The sequence below is a fragment of the Phalacrocorax aristotelis genome, chromosome 9 (genome assembly GCF_949628215.1).
Source record: "Phalacrocorax aristotelis chromosome 9, bGulAri2.1, whole genome shotgun sequence".
Lineage (NCBI taxonomy): Eukaryota > Metazoa > Chordata > Aves > Suliformes > Phalacrocoracidae > Phalacrocorax > Phalacrocorax aristotelis.
The window spans coordinates 24,768,721-24,791,684 of record NC_134284.1 but is presented as its reverse complement, the minus strand read 5'-3'; the positions used below and the strand labels follow the sequence as shown (position 1 = coordinate 24,791,684).

Genomic DNA, 22,964 nt, shown 5'->3' with positions numbered 1-22,964 from the left:
ACGGCCAGCAGGTCAGGTATGGGCTTGCAAAAGAGCGTAGTGGGAACAAGAGCAGCACTTAAATTTTGAGTTGTGCGTGTGTGGAGAAACATCACCATGTAGCACGTGTAACTCCTCTCCCTGTGAATCAGAGAGGCTAGAGAGGTTAGCAAGGTTACCTTAGTTTTAAGGTTAGCAAGTCCTTTGCCTGGCTTCGTTACCCAGGGAGGACTGTGATTTCCTGCTGCTTCAGCAGAGGTGGTACCAGACCTGGGAAATGGGCCGCAGACTCTCAGGAGCGAAGCGTGACCCAGCAAGGGCTGGATGCTGCTGGGACAGCTCACACAGGATCTGTCAGAGCGCCAAGCAAATGTGTGTCAGGAGTTGGTCATCTTTGTGCTGTCCTAGGTCTTCCACCCCTGGGAGGAGCTCACATGACTGGGCTTTGCCCTAAGTCACATTCTGCTTAGGGCTATGGTGCTGGATTTATGGGATTTGCACTACCCTTGCTTTCCAAAATCCTTGTCTGGAAGCCCCCGGGGACAGGCCTGCAGTGTTGGTGATCCCCCTGTGCTCTGAGGCTGTCCCAGGAGGGGACGGCTGCAGTGGCTGTGCTGAGCCCCGGTGGGCCCCACAGTGGTGGCAGCAGCCCGATAGGGATCCTGCTGCCCTGCAAACCACTACACACCTCCCCTGGCTGCCTTCGAGGCCCCTACAGCAAGGGGAACCTCCTGCTGCCAGAGCCAGCCCTGAGGCACCCTCTCTCCCCCTGGACCCTCCTCCCACACCCCAGAGGGGCTCTGCAGCTCCCCCAGCTCCCCCCACACCCGAGCGGAGCCGCGCAGCTCCCCCCTCCCCGCCCACAGCCGGGGCTCCCCCCACCGCCCCGTCGGGGCGCAGCCCCGGTGCCCGCCGGAGGCGAGGGGCGGCCGGCGGGGCGGAGGCAGGAGGCGGGCGGAGCCGCCCCTCCGCCGGGCACAGAGCTATAAGGGCATCGCGGAGCGGCGCGGGACGCCGCGGGAGCCATGGGTAATCGTGTCACCCGCGGGGACTTCGAGTGGGTCTACACGGAGCAGCCCCACACGCAGCGCAGGAAGGAGATCCTGGGTACGTCGAGGGGCTCGGAAGCGGCCGCCGTCGGGGCTGGCAGCCGGGCTGCGCCGCACCCCCGGATCGGGGTGGGGGGGATCCGCGGCGGGTCCGGCGCTGGGAGGGGTCCGGGGCACCGGCCGGGTTGCGGGGGGCGGGGGCTGCAGCGCGAGGGGCTTGGAGGGGTGTTTTCCCGGGGGGTGCTGCTCTCCCGGCGCCGCCGCGCCTTCCGGAGGCAGCGGAGAGGCACGGCGGGGGCGCCGGCGGCCGAGGGGGGTCCTGCCGCACCACCGAGCGGGGCTCCGCGGGCGGCGGAGCTGGCGCCGGCGGGGTGACGCTGCGGGGGCACCGGCCGCACCCGCGGGGAGCGCCCCCAGCCCTCCTGCAGGCAAGCCTTCCCCGCGTCTTGGTAGTGCATTAAAATACATGAGGCTGTGGGTGAGTGCTGGAGAACAACAGAAAGTCCCCGCTGCTTGCCAGGGGCAAGGTGCGGTCCTGTATTTTCACGTTGTACAGGCGGCGTTTAACTGCGTGGTGGGCTGGGAGGTTTTCACTTTGGGGTTTGGGCTTTTCTGAAGATCGTTTCTGAGAAGAAGTAATAATTCAGAATTGTTACAGAATGTCGTTGCATATCTCCTGAATATCTTTATTTTCAACTTTTTTTTTAATCAAGAAGATTTTTTTCTGTTTTTGTTTGGGTTGCTTGGTTTGGGTTTTTTTTTTTTTTTTGGCCTCCCATCTAATAAGTAAGATAAAGTTTTTAAAGATCTTTTATAAAGGAAGGCACTGGAGCTTGTGGCTGAGGTGCTGCCCAGGGTCTAGGATAATAGGGTGTAGTTTCTTAACTCCTCCACAATCTAATAGATTAATCCAGGAATAATTTAAATTACAAAAACATTTCTGGTATAGTTGTGGTGGTGAAATATCCTGGTCCAGGTTTGAATTATATCCAGGAAAATAATAATTATTTTACTATGTAATCATGATACAAAGTCAAATGATGTCATTATACAAAATTATGCTTCTTGGTGTCATGCTGCTCATCCTTTCAGTCAAGGGGATTATGTTTTGGTGAAGTATGAACTATTTTGGTAGGAGTGTGTATTGTTGGTCTCTCCCCCTACTAATCTTGCTTTCCTGATCTTGCTATAGAGTGGGGATTGCAAACCATGATGAAGTTGTACTGTAAAGAGGTGCTAGCATGGTTGGACTGCCTTATCCTTGCTGCAGCAAACTCTTTTTAGGACCTTTCAACTGCATGCTTGCAGAGGTTTTTCCCCCACTCTCTTTGGGTTCAGAATGAGCAATGGGAATCAAAGTCCATCTCCTTCCTTAAGGATGCCCCTGCCCCAGCTGTGGGAGCAGAAGGAAGGGCATAGAGAAATAAAACACAGAAAGAGAGAAATGGAAGATGTGGGCAAAACAATCTGTGTCTGACAAGGCAGAATGGATCATGAAACTAGTGTCACGAATACCAAAATGTTACTGAAAGTTATTGAAACTGTCATGATATCCCATATGATATTAATATAATGATCGTCACCGTATTATTCAAAACCTGAGGGTCAGCAAGCCCCTGGTAACTAGAGTATGTACTTACCAAAGTGTTTAGTGTCTATTGAGCTGGAGTGCACTGCAAGAATCTTACATACATATGAACAAATATCTATAAACATCTACGTATTTTACATTTTTGTGTACAGCACTGCCTTGGGGACAGCATTCCATGCTGGTAAAGGAAGTATTTTCCTCCCAATAGGTTAATGATTTAGTTGCTAAGCACTGAAACTTGATTGTTTAGGCTGCAGCTTTTTAAAAATGTTGGTCTCTCAGGTATGGCTACTTGGATTTAAATGCAAATTGAAATTATCTACTCGGAAAAACATACGGGCAAACTAACAAACATAAGGCAGTTTCTTTCTACACAAGTGGTGTTTTCTTGAGCTGTTGGCCCAATAAGTTTCTATAAAGCAACTGAGAGACAATAATGGTCAGTCACAAAGTTGTGCGTCCGGGTTTGAGAATTAATAGCCCAGGTGTCTATAAGACTTTTGTAGTTGGTGACAATATGTCTGAATGATAACTCTGTGAGTCCAAGTCCCCTGCCATGGGCAGGGATATCTTCCACTAGATGAGGTTGTTCAAAGTCCTGTCCAACCTGACGTTGAACGTTTCCAGGGATGGGGCATCCACCGCTTCTCTGGGCAGCCTGCTCCAGCTGAGCAGCAGAGCTAGGAGCTGTGTATATCAACTGGGCTGGCTGGAAGCTAGCTTATGGCAGGACACAGTTGCACTAGATGAACCTACTAGGGATGTCATTCCTAATGGCTATAATTATACCAGTAAATAGATCAACATGTTGCACAAGGGAGAGGTGATACTTTCTCTTATCTCTTCGTAGCACCTTTGTCTTAGGCTCTAGGTATTAAAATGTAGCTTGTGCTTGGTACTGTCTAGGTGCCAACTGCTTCTAAGTTAGACTGGAGATCTCTTGCCAAGCTGGCGCTGTAGCTCTGATCACATTATTCATGTTCCTGTATGTGTTATTCATGCTTTTCAGTTTACGAAATTGAATTGTTTCATTGCTGTTCTCTCACCCTCTCTTTTTTTATGCTTATGAAAAACCTATTACTCTCTTGTGTCAGGACTGAGATGTGTGTAACACTGCAGTGAGCTGTGTTAGGGAAGGAGCTGTCTAAAAACTAACCTAACGGAAGAAAGGGTTCGTTTGTTTTTTTTTTTTCATCTGGATCTGCTTAGCCTTGCTGTATAGTTATACAAATGCTATTAGAAGGAGATATAACATAGGGCATAATGTAGAGGGGATACTTACTTCTAGTAGGAATAGGATTTCTACTTTAGTGGCAGTAAAGGTCTGTTGGATTGAAACACTTGGAGGGCTATGGTCTTACACAGTGGGAAGTGCTGGTGGTTTTTTGGTCTTGAGAGAAGATGAAAAAAATCATTGCTTAGATGCTGGTAACACCATAAGCACACCATGAATGGTCATTTCACCTGCAAACACATTTCCAAATGCAAGCAATGAGAAATATGTTGGGCATGGAAAAAGTGAGATCTTATTTGTGCTGTGGGTTGGATCTAACTTTATAAAATTACTGTAGGTTGGTCAGAAAATGTCTTGCCTTACAGGATCTGTAGGTAAGCACTTGTTTGCTGCTGGGGATGAAGGCTGAATCGGTGTTGCTCAGGGTAGGCTAGGAGCATCTGAATATGATCTAACATCCAAGAATAATAATTATATAATTGGTTCTTTGGCAAGTTATTTTGGAGTGGAGATGATGCAAGTCTTTTATATGTGCTTTATCCTGTAGAAAGGCTGAGATGTTAGCCTGTGGGGGAGGGGGGGGAATGAAGTAGGGGGGTAAAAAAGCCAAAATCCATTTTATTTTGGCATTTAGTTGATTTGAGTAAAATAGCTTCCAGCTCTGCTCACTTATTTAGAGATTAGTCTGATATTTCTTCCAGCTGACTTTTCTGTTGCCTATTTAAACCTCACATTTATGAAAATTCTGATAAATTGTACATACTGAAATGTGCAAGATGCATATCTCCTTAGCTTAAATAAAAGCTCTGAACTACATATGCTTCTGGCAAAGAAACTATGAGGTTTTTTCACCTTTATGCTGAAGTACGTGGGCACAGTGCTGCCACTGATATGCATGCTCTCTGAGCGCATTCAGAATAGCTGCTACCTCAGCGCCAATTCCCTGTGGGGATCACCTCTGAAATAAATCACATGAGCAGAAAGTCACTGTTTTAGTTGCCTGTGGTCTTTTGCTGAAAATGTATTAAGTGCAACTGAGGGCTTCAGCTTACTCCATGTTGGAGGCTTTTGTTTCAGAGGGAGCTGGAAGCCCTCTTTTTAGCATTCCTACATCCTTTTACTGTGAACCAGCTAATAAACAAGCATCCATCTCTGTTGACACCAGCCATGTGGCACCTTTGCCTCTGCTGGGCACTTCTGGGTGACACAGCTCCCTTGGACCAGCTAGAACAAAGCAGTTTAGGAGCTTGTGGGTGGCAAATACAAGATTAAGACCCCTGTCCTTGCACAGTGGATGTGCAAAACTTCAGTGTAATTAGTTGGGCCAAAAAGGTTTCTTATTAGTTTGCATACTGGCGGGGCAGGAGACTGCAAAGCCAGAAGCTTTTGGCATGCACGTTGTCCTCTGTGTGTATCCGGCCTATGTCCTGGCTCATGTAGGGTTTGAATTGATCATAGAATCATAGCGTAGTTTGAGTTGGAATGGACCTTTAAAGGTCATTTAGTCCACCCCCACACCCCCCGCCCCATGGTGAGCAGGGACATCCTCAACTAGATCAGGTTGCTCAGAGCCTGTCCAGCCTGACCTTGAATGTTTCCGGCGGGGGGGGGCATCTACCACCTCTCTGGGCAATCTGTTCCAGGGTTTCACCACCCTCATCATAAAAAACATCTTCCTTTTATCTAGTCTAAATCTACCATCTTCTAGTTTTAAACCATTACCCCTTGTCCTGTTGCAACAGGCCCTACTAAAAAGTCTGCCCCCATCTTTCCTATAGTCCCCCTTTAAGTACTGGAAGGCTGCAATAAGGTCTCCCTGCAGCCTTCTTTTCTCCAGGCTGAGCAACCCCAACTCTCTCAGCCTGTCCTTGTAGGAGAGGTGCTCCAGCCCTCAGACCATTTTTGCGGTCCTCCTCTGGACCCCCTCCAACAGGTCCATGTCTTTCCAGCATGACTTAAATGAGCTGTGCTGTTTATCAGCATGTTCATGAGCTGAGCTGCTAAAAAGCAAAACATTATCATGTCAGCAAACTGACTTCTTTTGTTTATTTTTTTGGTACCAGTACAAGCTCCAGCATAGGGCATGGGGTAGTAAACCTAACATCGTGTCCCTGGTGTCTCTTACTTGTTCTGGCAGGGACTCAGTTGATAGAACACAGTCCAGGACAGCATCATGGCAGAGATTTTTGGTTTTGCCCCCTTTTCTTTAGCAGGCCTTCTAAAAGTCTTATACTGAGTAATATCTCCATTGTGGCTGTATCTGTATGCTGCACTTGTGGTCAAAATAAAGGAAGATTAAGAAATTTAATTTCTTCTCTTGTTACTACTAGCTTCTCACGGATGTGGGCATGGCTGCTGCTCCTTTAAAATCCCCCACCACCTCTGTTTGTGGACAGCTCCAACTTGCCCACATCCAAATCCCATGTATGCCAAAATGTGCAGGTGCTAAGTACGTGGTGTCACATCAATGAGAAGTTGTCTGCTGCCGTCACTGAGGTCTAACTGGGTCTATCCTGAGTCATTTCAGGAGCATTGTCAGTGGGAATAGAGGATGAGAACAAGATATTTGGTGTCCCCTGAGGAGGAGGAACACCAGGACCTAGTGACTGACAGCTTCTCCAGGAATGATTACTCCAGCACTGACTGAGCATCACTGTAGGGCTATGGTGAGTGGTTCTAGGTCTCCAGAGAGGAGCATCAAGGAAAAAAAGTGTAGTCAGAGTAATTTGTCAGTAGTGTTTCAGAGTGAGGCATGTCTCTAGAAAGGTGGCTGATGCCACTGGAGTGATCTCTGTGAAATGTTAATTTAGTAAACGTGTTGTTTTGGAATTGTGAATGCTTCTGAAAATACACTTGCAGCATTTGTTCTCTCTCTGCTGCTGTTCTTTCACCCACACTGTTGTACAAGTGGAAATGCTGTCTTTCATCATTGTGGTGCAGATTTCAGCTGCTCTGAGGTTACGCTATAGAGACCATGGAGCTGTTTGGGCAGAATTACCAACTACATCTAACCACTAAAGTGGCTACTACTAATACTGAAGTGCTCACACTGCTTTTGCAGTGTGCTGGGACAGGAAAGTCTTTCTTTGCACTGTTGTACATCTACACCAATATTCCCATCCTCTGAACAACAGTATGATGGACAAGCTGGAAGCAGCACATGTGGATAAGCATTCTGCCAGGCCGAGCTAACAGGCTTTCCCAATGAACTGGAGGCTTGAGAATGTGCTGTGGAGAGATCAGAGTAGCTGGAGCTGTCCTGGTCCTATTGTACTCTAAAGGGTAAATCCTGGTCCCATGTGGTCACGTAACTTTGTGGGTTTTTTTTAACACCACCCCCCTCCCCCCTCACTTTATCTAGAATGTTGGAATGTCAGGGGTTTTTTTTTCTCCTATTCCTGTGCCCTTTTCATGCCATGATTGTGGATAATGAAGAGCTCACTGTAGATTACATTTTATAGCCATCATTGTGTATAAGCCCTGACCCAGGGCTTGTTGGGAGGCAGTGGACTGGCCATATAGAAGCTGATAATTTTTTATAATGGAAAGGTGTTCAGGAAGACCAAGCCAGGAGTGATTCAGGAACAAGCAGTATGATGAAAATATCTGCTTAGATGCCTCTTAGTGTGAAACTCAAGCAGTCTCAAGAGTGGAAAGTAGGTGTCTGTTGACTTCTCCAAGGGCAGTGCGTAGAAAACTAAGGTGGTCTTTATTGTGTAGCTGCCACAGGTCTCATAGTCCTTTATGGCTCCTGGTTAATCACTGCACAATAACTCTGTGTCTGATTCTCTGTTGCCTTTGGGACATGCAAATGGCTGACAGCTGGTTTGCACAGCCCAGCTGATCACCTACAGGCTCTTGTCACAGCAGCCTTGCAGGCTTGTCCAGGCTTTTCAAGTGTAAGTGCACTATCTTACCTTACTAGGATTCCTTCTGCTAACTTTAAGGCATGAACATGATGATGAACAAAATGAGATAAATATTTATGGTGTAACATATTTGCGTCAGCATGTTATATATAAACTGTAGTCACCAGGATCACTTAATCTGAGATTAATTGTGTCTCAATTTTTGAAAGGGTCAGCATTCAGCATTTTGCACCTGCAAAGATGCTCCTGAACCAAGGGGTCTCTAGCAGGCTACACCACCAGCAGGGCTTTTAGCCTGCAGCGAGCCTAACAGCCCCACCTGTCAGCCTCCCCAGGGTTTCTTCATGCCATGGGAATGGGAAGGGTTTATCAGTATTAATGATAAACAGACACAGTATTGTAGTTTAACTAGTATGCAAAAGCTTACTTCTGGAGAGGAGTTAATCATGTGTTGAATTTAATATTAAACCCTAGCAAGTTACCTAATAGCTGTCCCTGCAATAAATGCAACCTACCTGTGTTGCTGCCTGTTGGCAGTTACTATTCTGAAATCTCTTAAATGTAATCTGCAATTCTTGTTAGCTGCAACAAAAAGAAATAGATCCAAAGCGACAATAGAAATAGATACTCAAACTACAATATAAAGCATTGCTTAGTCATTTTTCCCATCCCATTAAAACTTTTTTTGGTCAAAGTGGCCTGAATTTGACCAGGATGAGGAACAGATCTGGTTATTTTACATCTCTCCTGGTGACTGCAGTAACTTATCTCTACCAACTGTATGACTGGAAATTTGAGGTGGCTTGATGTATTAAAAGACTTTCTGAGATTTGGACAGGTGTTGCTAAACAGGACATTAAGCTTCGTAAAATTATATGTCTAACAGATATTCTGATTAGGTCATTATATCAAGGTATTCTTTAGAGTGGACATCCCAGCACCTTCTGTAAAATTTTGGTGCCTGTCTGGGTACCAGGGAACCATTTATAGCTTGTTAGGGCTTCTAACATGAAAACTAAATAAAAAACCCTGCAAAAACAAGGACAAAACCAGAACAGCAAAACCAACCCACCTGGGCTTTCCAGAGATTTTTATCAAAAAGTTTAGCTGACTTTAGAAAGATGTGAACTTTTATTAGAGCTTTCCCACCACTTAGAAAATCTCTCCCCTGCCTGAATAATCCTCATGGTGATTTTCCTTCCTTGCCCTCACAAGGGTAAGAATTGAGAATATCCCTTTTTCTCAACATCTTCCACAAAACCTGTCGAACCTTTATTTTCTCTAAACTCTAAGCTGGGCTGTTGGCCAACAGGCTCAAAAGTTGTTTGAATGGTTGAAGAGCATGACCACACCAACCCGCTTCCTTAAGCAGTGCTTCATCTCTCTAAACTTCTCCATACTTTTCAGGGTTCACTTCTACAAAAACCTTCTCTGCATCCTTGCAAGGTCACATGAAGTTATGTGCATTGTCTCTCATGTCTGTTTATAGTATGTACAGCTGCATAGATACAAATCATTATTATTATGCTTTTATTGCATTGGTATAATACAGTGACATTCAGGTGGTATTTACTTTTCTATTCATAAAATGGTCCTATCAAACTTACAGGGGCACACTCTGTAACCTCAGGGTTCAGAATGAGTGACTTGTCCTACAATCTTATCTGTGTAAGCTGTAATTATTGAGAAATGCAGGGTATGAATAAAAGGAAGGAGGCCAGTGGGTGGGTAAAAACCATAAAACAGTGGAAAAATTCATGTGCAAGTTTATACTGGAAGTAAGAAGTGTGGGTTTGTAAAGAGACCTGAAGCAACGAGCAGCACCTAGAAGATAAGCTGACCTTCTCTGTATTTTTCTTTTTCTTAAAAGGACAAATGAATGGCCAGTAGAACTAAAGATCAGTAAGCTGGTCCTGTCAGGACACAGGTCAGACCCGGGAAGCCTAGCCTGTGTCTCTCCGATGCTTTATTGCAGCATTTGTGAGGCTGCATGAAGCTGTTGTGTGGTTATTTATGTGACTTTCATGCTTGCTTCTGGTATGTGACTTGGAAGCAGAGAAAAATCTGCTGTCTTACAAATTCCTGATAATATTACTGACTTTCTTGTGACATTACCATGTGCAAAGAGCCGTATGTGTTGTAAGCACTGATGAACACTCAAATACTAAGGAATTTTTTTTAATGCTACATTTGTCATCTAACCACAGAGCAAAACCTGGTGAGCCTGTTGCTCAGCCCTCTCCCCCTGCTAGTATGTCTGAAGCAACAGTATGAAAAGGACTACAAAGAAGGCAGTTGTGTCCCTTTTGTGGAAAACAGCAAAAATTGGGCAAAATAAAAAGGCAAATGAAAAACTTTACAGAAGGTGCTTCTCAGAGCTGAAATCTGGTGTGTTTTGGCATACTAGTACTCATCCTTGTGAAGGCACGTGGTGCCACATATTGACCATCAGGGTAAATTTTCTTTTTTTTGTACGTATGTTTGTGTGTGTGTGTATATATGTGTGTGTATATCTTAATATCAATCGCAATTGGACATGATGCTGGAATTGAGCCCATACGTTAGTAAAGCTTTCACTGTAGTGGCAAGCTTGCTCTGGAATTGCCCCTCTATAAAACTAGGGCCTCAAACATATGGTAATAAAAACAGAGCGCCAGTGGTAATTACATTTACCTAACTGTGATCTAATGAGGTTTTCTCTGCATTTTTCCCTTTAGCTAAGTATCCAGAGATCAAGACTCTGATGGGGCCGGATCCACATTTAAAGTGGATTGTATCTGGAATGGTTTTCATGCAGTTGGTAGCATGCTACCTGGTGAAAGACTTATCTTGGAAATGGATTTTCTTCTGGGCTTATGCTTTTGGGGGTTGCATCAACCATTCGCTGACCCTAGCCATCCATGATATTTCACACAATGTCGCCTTTGGGAACAAGCAGGCAAAGTGGAACCGATGGTTTGCAGTCTTTGCCAACTTGCCGATTGGCATCCCTTATTCTGCCTCCTTCAAGAAATACCACATTGACCATCATCGGTACCTTGGTGGGGACAGCCTGGATGTGGACATTCCCACAGACTTTGAAGGCTGGTTCTTCTGTACGCCACTTCGGAAACTGCTTTGGCTTTTCCTCCAACCTCTGTTCTACAGTCTGAGACCGCTGTATGTGAACCCCAAAGCAATTACACGAATGGAAATTTTTAACGCTCTCATCCAGTTTTCTATAGACCTTATAATTTACTACATTTGGGGGCTTAAACCTATTATTTACTTAATAGCAGGTACAATTCTTTGCATGGGTTTACATCCCATTTCTGGGCACTTCATAGCAGAACACTACATGTTCTTGAAAGGGTATGAGACGTACTCTTATTATGGACCTCTGAACTGGCTCACCTTTAATGTAGGCTACCACATGGAGCATCATGACTTTCCCAGCATTCCTGGGTGCAGATTGCCAATGGTAAGTATGGCATTAGCACAAGTGAATTGGATTTTTATAAAAGCTGCTAAACTGTCTCAAAGAAATCGCTCCAAATCATAGCAATGGGTCAAATTTAAGAAAGAAAAAATAAGGAGAAAAGACAGCTTTTGGTTTTGTTGTTAATTCTTTCATTTTAAGCAGAAGATTGAGAGAAATGGCTGCCAAACTGCTGTAATATTTAGCTTATTTGATGGAAACAAGAACATCTGAGCCTCAGAGGGCTTGAGGAAAGCTTTTTGCACGACAAAATCCTCCAACAGTGCTCTAAATTTTTCCATTTCCTTCCCTCAGCCACCAGGTTTCATACCTTTGGAATTTTAAAGGCCCATCTAAAGTGAGGCATGTGGCAATTACTACTTCACATTTGTCTCATGACCAATCTGCTAACTATATTGCTTGATTAACATCAAATAAAAGTCTTTCTATTTTTTGAGATGGCATAAGTACTGGGGCGTGTTCCAGCCTGACACAAATTGCACTAGAAAATAAAGCTCCACTCCGCATGACTTGTTTTAGATCTGTTGCCCCACCCACAGAAACCGAGGATGCCTGATCTGTCATTGGGCAAGTGGTGTGGCTTTCCTCTTTTGAAAGTCAAGCTCCTTTTTGTTTACATTTTATCAGTTGTGGGAATCAAATTTGCAAAGCCCAGGTGTCTAGGAATGGTTTTCAGTTTCCCTCCAGGTATATAGCTGCTTTTCTGGGTTTTAATACAAGGGCTCCTCAGCAGGTGCTCACAGTGTTAGAGGTACGTGACTTCGAAGTATTACTCCTACGTATAAATCCTCTGGAAACATCTGTCTCTGGTCTGACACAAAGTTGGGGGCTGCTACTGCAGTAGCCTCATGAGGCAGAGGTAGAGCTGGGGAGGCTGAGGTTCAGGAGCTGTGACCTCCCCACTACTGCATAACAGGTACAACCTCCATGGTGGCATATTCAGGCAAACCCTGCTTTATGGGTTTATGTCTTCATCACAGAAACACTGTCTGAGAAGAGATTCAAAACTAGAGGAGACTTTCTTGTGGTGTAGAAGAGTGTGGGGAGCCTCTGTATAGCCTGGAGTTCTGTTTTAACACACTCCTCCACTGCTGGAGGTCTGTCCTGGAGAAGCTGGCCATTCCTGGTGGGGTTCAGAGCAGCCAGTAAAGCAGCCCATGCTCACATGTGAAGTTCTCCTCTCAGGCACTCCCATTGCTGATACACCTGATAGCTCAGCTGGGGGGTGTATGAGCTTAGCTTTAGCTTCAAATGTTCAAACTTGTAAGATAGGCTTAGATACTTAGATTACTGAAATGAAAATAGAAGAGAAGGAGGTTAGCTCTGTATCTTACCCAAGGGAGGTGAGTGATGATTTGAACTTGCTGGGACTGTTACGCCAGACCTGATTGGGACCTGAAAAGCTCTTCCCCACCCACATCACAAATAGTTCAGCCTAATTCCTCGAGGCAGTGTGGCAGCTGGAAGTGTCTGCCCTCCTGTGTAAAAAGGATAAAGTTATTTGTTGAATTTCATGGGCTTGTGTTCATGTGTTTCTAGCTCTTGGGCAACTGAGACTTGCCCTGCTGGTGGAGGACATATCAGGCTTGTCAATCGTTGTTGCCTGACAGAACTACGTGGGAAACTTTGAGTTGTCAAAACAAGCCATCCATTACAAGTGAATATCTATTATGAAGTGAAGATTCTTTGGCAAAAAAAGTTACTGCAGAAAATCTCTTGTCTATTAAACCAAGTTGCTTATTCTTTTCTGCAAATTGAGAAGAAAAATTCTCTGCCTCTTTGGTGGAAGGTGGTAAGAGGATAGATCTTCTCTGGATAGCTTTAATGTTTGAACTTCATAACAGGTAGGGCTAGAAACTTCCCCTTACTCTCCTCTGCTTAACCTCTCAGCAAATTCTTCACTCAGCAAAGGTCTAGCTTTTTTCAGAGCTAGTCTCTTAGGGACTTGAACTTCTAATAGTTGTATTGTGTAATATGGATAACCTCTCAGTATAGCTATTTTTATTTTTAATTATTGGCAAGTAGAAAGTGGAATAAAGGTCTTTGATTATTCCTGAATGATTGAGAGCAGGGGAGAAATAGGATCAGAGAATAACTGGATCTTTAATCTTGGAAAGTAACTGACTCTTCCGCTTGCTTATCAGAAAAGTAAATTCAGCTTTGTCCTTTGTTACAGGTGTCTCATTCAGAATGTTCTGAGTAATGTGTTTGCCACTGGAAAGACCTTTATCCTAGGAGTGACAGATTTGAAAGAGGTGGAATTACGCTGTGCTGTAAGCTTATAGATATTAAAGATGAGTGACATGACTGTGCAGTAGAAACTTGTCCCACTTGTATAATGAGAGATTATGCAAGGCACCATGAAATTTAACATTGTAATGAACAACCTGCTCTAAAAAAAACCCCTATAGGCTTATGATTACATTAGTGTTTGCATGAAGCCTTATAACAATAAATTATTGCATTCTTTACCAAATTAATAAAAAGGTCCTTCTTCATTATCTGAAGGATTGAATACACTTATGGAGAGAGGGGGACAGGAGAGGAGGAACTCTGTATTCTCTCTACAAACTGCAATAAACCCAGCAGTGTTACCAAAGGCAAACTTGTTACTCATTAAGCTCGTGGGAAAAGGAAAAGACATCATATGAAACCAGATTTATTAGACAGACAAGACTGGAAAACATGGTAGATGTGCTGGTTTTGAATTGCAGATTTCCTTAACCCTGTGATGGCCAGGAGGGCTAGCTTGAGTGCTCCCTTCCCCAGTCAAGGACTATGGAGGGAACTTCTGTAACATGCCTTCTAGCATTCTAAACATAATTTTTCACCTTCTTGTCATAATGCTCTTTAGCTTCTATATAGCCCCAGGACAAGGGGTCTATAAAAGCCATGGTGAAATTTTAGGTTGCATTTAACTTTTGCACCTATCTGATGCCAAGGAGTAGGATTGGGGTCCTGTTGCTGTATTCTACAAGCACAAAACCAGAAGTTTCCCCCCAGCTTAAGAAAGACAGGGAACTCCTTGAGCAAGTCCAGCAGAGAGATACCAAGATGATCAGGGGACTGGAGCATCTCCCTTGGGAGGAAAGGCTGAAAGACCTGGGTTTATTCAGCCTGGAGAAGAGAAGAATGAGGGGTGATCTCATCAATACTTACAAATATCTAAAGGGTGGGTGTCAGGACAACGGGACTGGACTCTTTTCAGTGGTGCCCAATGACAGGACAAGAGGCAATGGGCACAAGGTGGAACCCAGGAAGTTCCAGCTAAACATGAGGAAAAAAACTTCTTTCCTGTGCGGGTGCCAGAGCAGGGGCACAGGCTGCCCAGGGAGGCTGTGGAGTCCCTTCCCTGGAGACATTCAAACCCCTCCTGGATGCGTTCCTGTGCCCCCTGCTCTGGGTGTGCCTGCTCAAGCAGGGGGGTTGGACAAGATGATCTCCAGAGGTCCCTTCCAACCCCTACCGTTCTGGGATTCTGTAAAAACCAGAAGCAAAGTTTGTCTAAAAGATGTGATTTCTTACCTAGCACCTTGATCTACTTGAAGAAAAGCCTCAATATGCCAGGTGCCAAGTGCCTAATAAGCTTCTTGCAGACTTTGCAAGTTGTTCTCTTGTTGTCCTTCCGTGATAACTTCCATTCACAAATGAACAGTGAGTTAAGACTTACAGCTGAGATCTGTAAGGAGGAAGGGAGAGAGGAATTGAAGCAAATGGACCATCTCCAATGTGATATGGAGAGCTTGAGAGGGAAGTCAGGGCCAGGATCTAGGAATACTTTGTCACAGTGGCGTCCTCTGAGACGATCTATGATCTGGCTGTAAAACTTGCTACCTGGAAACTGCCATCCACAGGTTTAGTACTACACCTTGAATGCGACATGGAAGATGACTCTTCTAACCTAAAATATATTTAATACATATAGTTTAATGCAGGGAATCTGCATTAAGAACAAACTATTTTCATCCTCCACTCCCCAAATTTTCTGGTAGGTAAGAAAGAGATAATTTTGTTTTACTTATGGAGATGCTGAAACAAATTACAATAGATGAGGTGGTTTTGTCAGGAAACTTTGTGTTGACCCATTGTAAAAAATAAACAACCTTTAAAATTCTTTACTGCCGTGTGATAGCAAAATGGGAACATGCACCTAACAAACTTCCTTGTCTTTTTCATAAGAAACCCATTCAGAAATCCTCTGTCTAACTGCATTCATTAAATTTTCCTTCTTCCCCATTCATTTGTCAAAAACACTTCATTGCAGTTTACCTTCTCCTCTCCATTGTTTCTGTACATTTCATACGCTTGTCCTGCCCAGAGTACAGGGCCCTTGCCAACAGTGCAAGCGCTGCCTGCCTTCCTGCACGAGGTGCTGTGGGGCACAAAGCCAGGCGGCAGCAAAGAACTATTTCGCGTAGGCGTGAGTCACTGTCCTACAGCTGATGTAGGGTAAGACACTCCAGTGCAAGCCCCTGCTTATCTCTTGTGGTTTCCATACCGGGCTTCTCATTCAGAATGAGCTGCCACCATACTCTGCAGGAAGGTGCTAAATGGATATGCTTGGTAAGCAAGCAACTCCTCCACACCTGATGTTGGCAAGCAGCTTGCCAGCCACGACTGGGCTGCTGCTTCCAGAATGGGGCATGTATAATCTTCTTCAAAATCTACTGCTGGGTATTTTGATTAATCATCTTATTTATCCAACAACACTTTTATTCTACGTGCCTGTTTTAAATCTGTAATACCACTGCAGAATATGTGTATGGAATATATTTAAGGGCAAGTTTTCAGACTTGCATGTTGTGTCCATCTGAGAGCTCTTCAGCCCTATGCCCAGACTGTACTGCTGCTCATGTTTGCTGAAAGTGTGGAAACTATTGGGCTGAAGATAGGCTGTTTACTGGCCTCTTCTGAGCCATTTTTTTCTACTTTGTCACTGGGGTCATTTTTTAGTTAGCCTTTGGTGCCAGGGAGCACAGCCACTGCCTGAGACATTGTTCCTAGGACCTGAATTGCTTTCTGTGAATCTCCAGCCCTCCACTTCCATGTGCAAGAGGCAATACAGACTTTCTGAAGCCCTTGTAGTGGTCAGAGTCTAACGTAATCAAGAGCTCCGCACACTAATGTAACTAGCTGAAAAAACGTGTCTGGTTCAGACCACTGTTTCTGTGGGCAAGAAATATATGGGGGTTCTGGAGAAGAGAGGAATGGTAGACTTGCCATATGAACTTGGCTAGTACAGATGTTGACTGAATTACTGTTTTAAGCCAAAATTCAGGCAGAAATTCTTAAATGGAGTTGGGAGGGAAGGTCTGTAAGCAGCAGCATGCTAGGGAATGACCATGCAGAGCTGGAGGGAAGCTTTTGGGGCTCAGTATCTGAGATCCCCTTTGTGTTTGCATAAGGCCTCATTAGTGGCTTTCATTCAGAGGAGTCAAGGGAGCTTACTGTCTAAATAGTCCTCCCTTTCATCCTCCTGCTCTTTCAGTTACCCAGCTGGGAATGGGAGTATACAAAACCCAGATTAAATTATTTCTTACTGTGATTACAGAAGGAGCACAGGGAACTAAATCTGCATCTTCAGACATCTTACCTGGTGCCTGGAAATTGCTCTTCTTCCAGTCATTAACAAGAACTTCTAGGGAGAAATGCTGATATTGTCTGCATCCCATTGAAAATGAACCACATTTGAAGTACAGACCAATGCTTAAAAGCAGGATATATGGAATTATTAGGAAGTCAGAGGTATTCAGTGAAAGGCAGAATACAATCAGGCCTGAACTGGATCTTCCATCTCCAATACAGCACTACCATGCCATGAGTACAAGGAGTGCATAGGTGCAGAGGTACAGAGGTAAAAGATCTTAACAAAACCTGTATGGTACCCAACCTACCTCACAGGGAAGTGTCTGCTAGGAAGCAGAATTAATGGGGTAACTAGCAGTGAGCTGTACTGGCTTATAATTTAACTTTTGCCAAGATTCTTACCTTTTCACAAACTGTCAAAATGCTCTGTAAGGATTCCACCATTACACCTTGGATGCTGATGAGACCCTCCTCCTGGATGACAATTTCTGTGAAACCCGTTTGGTCTTCACTGAAAGTCCGTACTGTGCTCAACACAGCTGGCTTTAAAATTCTGCAGGGTTTTTAAAAAGAGAAGTCATTCTGACCATCAAGAGGAGCTACTCTAGAATACAGCTTGCTTTGTCTAGGAGGTGGAGCTGTAATAAAACCATCCCCAGGCAGTTTATGTGCAAGCATACAATAGCTAACTGACTCTGCTGCTTCGTAAGTGTGTTAAAGAAGCAGAGCATCTAGCTGGAGCAGGGACTACTGATAACTTGGGAATCCTCACAGTCCCCTGAATCTGCAAGGTCTGAAACCTCTTTGTCCTCCAGTTCTGGCCTTACTCTCACTGCAAGTGTCACCCCCACTGATGCGCAATGCTTCTCTGATGGCAACAGTCTCAAGGCTTGGGGATTTGTAACAGGGATGAAATTTTATTAGATTTGTGATCTAATAATGAATCTTGCACCAGACTGAGGAGAACGGACCGCCCCTACAATTTCCTCTGCCTGCTGGAGGAACTTGTCTCTCAGATTTGCATCATGGTAGCAGACTGAAGGAAAGAAAATGAAGTGTAGGCAAGGCTGTGTCTGGCATTTTCTCAGTTGGTATTTCTCTCCTACCCAAAACCCTCAGCAGACAAGTATTATGAGTGGTGAACAGGGCTTTAAATACAGTGTGTCGGAGTCTTGGCACTTTATAAGTGGATTAGTCATCTCATTGTGGAGATCCCACCACCTCCAAAATGTGAGAAAATAGTTCTGACTGAAGGCAGCGATCCACCATCTTTCAAATTCTGACATTATGAGGCAAAACTTACATCAGAAGTCTGCTAAGAAGTATCTAAATATGTTTAAGTACATCTCATTTGGCTGAACTTCAGAAGCTCACAAGCAATAACAAGTAACTTCAGGTTATGGCTGTGCTATCAGATCTGAATGTGAAGACTGAAACACACCTGTCACTGTGCAGCTAAACAGGTCATTCTCTCTGTTCTTCTTCCAGGTGAAGAAGATTGCAGCAGAATATTATGATAACCTCCCACATCACCAGTCCTGGATTCGAGTTCTGTGGGACTTTGTTTTCGATGACAGTATTGGTCCCTATTCAAGGGTTAAGAGACTATGCAAGCTGGCAAAAGAAAGCTAACGGACTAGCTCTGCCTGCTGCATTGGTCTGTTCATTTGAATGACTTGAGTTTTCTGCAGAAGTAGAAGAATGTTTGTGTGTACTGAATTAGCGTTGGTGCGTGCTCCTTAGACCAAGAGGATGGGTGTGAAAATGAAGGAATTGCATGCACTATTTTAGACTATTGATCCTTTTTAATAAAGGATATTTGTGAATGTAACTCTGAGAAACTAAATTAGAGTGAGCTATGATGATGTGAACTTTTGGTCTAGGCATAGGGTTAACTTTCTGGGCCACATGTGCCTAAGTCTGAGTTTTGGCCTGGTCTGCAACAGAGAATGCTTGGTGTGTAAAAAAAAATAAAATAGTGAAATTGCAGGGGTCAGCACACCGGGAGAGCATGGGATGAGCCTCACCCTGGCAAAATCACCTGCCTGATCATAGTGTCTCCCCTGCCAGGTAAGTGCTGCTGCGGCCAAAAAGGCCAATAGGATGCTGGGTAGCATCAAAAAGGGCATTGCCAGCAGAGAGAAAGAAGTCATCATCCCACTCTACTCAGCGCTTGTCAGGCCACACCTGGAGTGCTGTGTACAGTTCTGGTCCCCGCTATACAAAAAGGACATGGACAGGCTGGAAGGGGTCCAGAGAAGGGCCACCAAGATGATCAAAGGATTGGGAAGCTGCCATATGAGGATAGGCTGGGAGAACTGGGTTTGTTCAGCCTTGAGAAAAGGAGGCTCAGAGGGGATCTCATCACCATGTGCCAGTACTTAAGGGGCAGCTACAAAGAAGATGGAGACTCCCTTTTTACAAGGAGTCACATGGAGAGGACAAGGGGGAATGGACACAAGTTGCTCTTGGGGAGATTCCGATTGGACACGAGGGAAATTTTTCACAGTGAGGACAGTCACCATTGGAATAATCTCCCCAGGGAAGTTGACTCAGCCACATTGGACACCTTTAAGAGTCGTCTGGACAGGGTGCTGGGCCATCTTGTCTAGACGGTGTTCTTCCTAGAAAGGTTGGACTAGATGATCTCTGAGGTCCCTTCCAACGTGTGCTTCTGTGTATGTGTGAGCATGCATGTGTGTAGTTTAGGACTGGTTTCTTTACATGCCAGAGTAGATGTAGACGCTCTGTGTGTACAGGACTGTGGAAGCAGGGAGGACTGGCACGCAGTAGTAAATGATACTTTCTGGTGAACATAAGGGTGCTTTTAGCTCAATGTCTTGTCTAATCTAATATCTTCTGATAATTGCTGGTAGCAGAGGTTTTGTATATACAATGGAGTATGTTTATATTTTTGTACATTTGTATCATTATTTTAGTAGCTGCTGTTTGACCTTTTTTCCAGGGCTTTGTCTAAACCTTTTCTGAATGCACTTCTATTCTTAGGATGTAATATTCAGTGCAGCTAACTGGCACAGCTGAACTGTGGTGTGGAGAAACCCTTCCTTTAGTCTTCTGCTTGCTGCCTGATCAGCAGCATGGATGTGCCCCTGGAGGAACTGGGTGGCCCTTTCTCACTCACCTTTTTAACAGTATTAATAACTTAACGTTTCTCATCCATTTCCCCACTGTAAGTCCTGGGAATGAAAAGGTTCTGGTTTTAACTGCTGCTTGCCAAGGTTGTTAGTGTTGCTGATGACATTTCTTGGTCTTCTCTATATTATACGCCTTTTTGTTCATTGGAGTTAGGAGTATGTATCAGTGAAGACATGGGGATGTTATGGTGATATTTGTTCCTAACTGCTTTGAGAATAATTGTAACTTTTTTCCACTGTCATTCAAGGGGCACTGACTCGACATTTGGGAAGCACGTGATATAAAAGTTGCCATAAAAAAGCTATATAAAAGTTGCCACAGATGGTATTAAGGGGATATACCTGAACATGGAGCTGAGGTTGTTTCTCTCCCTACGTGTCTTACTTTGTGCTGTTAACCTTCATCTGTCATTTCTGCCCACTGGAATAGTTAAATCTTCCTGCCTATTCTCTCCAGCTACAAAATTCTGGCTATTCTCAATAATTCTGCATCATCAAAAACCTTAATCACAATACCTTCCTCCAAGCAGAATAATATCTTGGGAGTCAGGAGTTCAGACGCCATCTAATAACTTCCCTCCACCCTGGAAAGCTGACAACTTATTTCTATCCTTAATAAGTGGTTAAAAGAGAGCTATAAAGGTTGTCTTACACCCTAAACCTCTAACATTTTGACTTTTTTGTTTTCTTCTGGAAATCCATGTCTGTAACAAAGAAAAGGATTATTTTGCATTCTCGCTAGTCCCTCAAAGTATGCTACTAGACCTGGGAAGCCTTATTTCCTCAATAAACCCTGTTTCGTTCCTTTGTCCTACAGCACTGGATCCAGTGAGTCTGTCTGTTCGTTAGCCTGGCACACCAGGCAGCCGAGCTAGCCTGCAGCAATTTGGGTTCCTCATCCTCCATTTCCCTTTCCTTCATTTTCCTCAATGTCTAATTTTGGCAGTTGGGTAAATACACAGGTTTGCTCAGCAGGGCAAGATCTTTTGTGATGCAGGGGCTGAATACCAGTTCATTCACCAATATGGTTTTGGCCTGGTTCTTTTTCTGGAAAAGAAGAGGAAGAACAGGACTTCTTCTGACACTTCAGACTTCACTTGTTCTTTGGGTGCTTGTTCTCCCAAAGGAAATAGCTCTGCTGTGGGAACCTCCATTGACTTTGTGTTGTTGCTCATGTCAGGAGCTTCACTTTTTCATTAATTGACTTCACTGTTGCTGGCACTTCATAATGACATATTCAACTTCTCATGTCCTTAGCAAGCTTGGTCAACTTAGCAAATTAATATTAAAAACATAATAAAGATTATGCTATCTTCCTCAATGTGACTGTTGTCCTCCTGCATGGAGAGTAACCTCTCTATAGCTCCCTTACTCAGCTGTTCTATGACAGAGTCACCTGTGTGGTGTATATATTACCAGCCTAGCCTGACACAGAAGCTATGGTGTAAACAGACAGGAACCAAAATTGGCAACCGCTTCCCATCCTGCCTCCTATCAGCTTTTCTGTCACAGTCCCACCTTGCTTTGCCTGGGCAGCCCTTCTGCTCTGCACTCTCCATCCTAGCTGGAATTTGAAGTAGCTGGAAGCCTGGTGCCTGCAGATGTGCGGTGCAAGCTGGGTTCCAATGTGTGTGGGTGCTGCTGGAGAAGGTTGTGGTCCTGTCCTCTCCATGTGCACTTGACCTTGCCACTACCAGTAAAGCTGGCAGAAGGGGTTTTTTTGTTGTTTGTATTTTTTTTTTTGGTAACCACAGGGCAAATGGGTCTGGGTTAAAAAAAACACTGGGGTATATATAGTTTTATTCTCTTGCTTAAAAATTAATCTAGATCCCTTTAATTGTGTGGCCACACAAACGCTCTGGCAAGAGGAGATAGGCAGGACAAATAGCTGTATGACAGGTTGGAGAGGAGGTGAATGCTCCTTTTGATTTCTGCCGCTGTAAAACGCCTGTGGCCTGCCCTGCTGCAGCAGTACCCTCAAAAAGCCCAGCGTGACGGGATATCCTTCCCTACAGAGGCAACAGGCGAATGGAATTAGTGTCTGGGAGGGGAAAATCTTCTGGCAGTGCCACTACTGCAAATAAGCCACCCTGCGCATCCCTGTTGCTGGAGCCATAGGCTGGGAACCAGCAAAGCACCAGTGATGCCAGGACAGCTTCCCTGCCCCTATCAGCCAAGCCTCCCCTTCTGCCCCCATGCACCTTGCTCCCACAGCGATTAAGTGGCCCTGTGCAAACTTCAGCTCACGTCTTAAGTATACAAGGCTGCAAAAGTAGAAGAAGAAAGTAAGAAAAACTTATTTTTAGCAGGTGGCTGATGTTAACAGAGAGCCACACCATATCCAGGCTGTACACTTGGCCTGAATTACGATGCAGTTATTACTGACTTTAGGCATAATGGCACATTCCAAGGTGAAACTCGAACTGTGCCAGACCCCAACTTCCTGAAGCTTAATTAAGATTACGGGAGAGTTTCACAGATGGTTGTGATCACCTGAGAGGCAGCAGTTTTGAAAAATACTTGCCATTGTCAGGTATGCCATTACATGGGTTTATAATTAAGAAACACATGAGCTTCTGTGTGAGCTTTATGCAACAGAGCTTTATAATCTTTGCTGTTATTGATGCTTGTCTGTGTTCTTCCTACTGGTCCTGGGGTTGTCGTATTGTAGTGCACATCAATGTCTGCCTGCTTTAATTCCCATGTGGAAATCTTATGTCACTGTCTAACCCATCTCTCACATTCTGCTGGCATTAAACAGCTAACAGACATCAGACTCAGTCTGGACCTCGCCATTGCATTAAACTCAATTTTCTCAATTTTTTCCCATATTTAATCTACAGTATAACCACACTGAGAAACGGACTGCTTTCTATAAAGGCAGATGGGGTTGCTTTGAAAAGTGCTGAAGGACAACCCCATGATCTCCAAGCCAAAGCAGAAAACATTTTACAACTAACTCCAGAGCAAGCCCACTGTACCTCCTCTCCTGGGTCTCCAGTGAGCCTGGGGGGATGCAAGCA

At 44.5% G+C, this 22,964-nt stretch overlaps 1 protein-coding gene across 1 annotated transcript; it reads left to right on the top strand.

The window, feature by feature from the left end:
• The first annotated feature begins 909 nt into the window (after window positions 1–909).
• On the top strand, window positions 910–21,342 carry DEGS2 (delta 4-desaturase, sphingolipid 2). Its single transcript, XM_075103906.1, has 3 exons — window positions 910–1,086; window positions 10,440–11,182; window positions 18,275–21,342. Exons 1-3 carry the CDS (start codon window positions 1,005–1,007, stop codon window positions 18,416–18,418), a joined length of 969 nt encoding a protein of 322 aa, XP_074960007.1. The 5' UTR covers window positions 910–1,004; the 3' UTR covers window positions 18,419–21,342.
• Window positions 21,343–22,964: the final 1,622 nt, after the last annotated feature.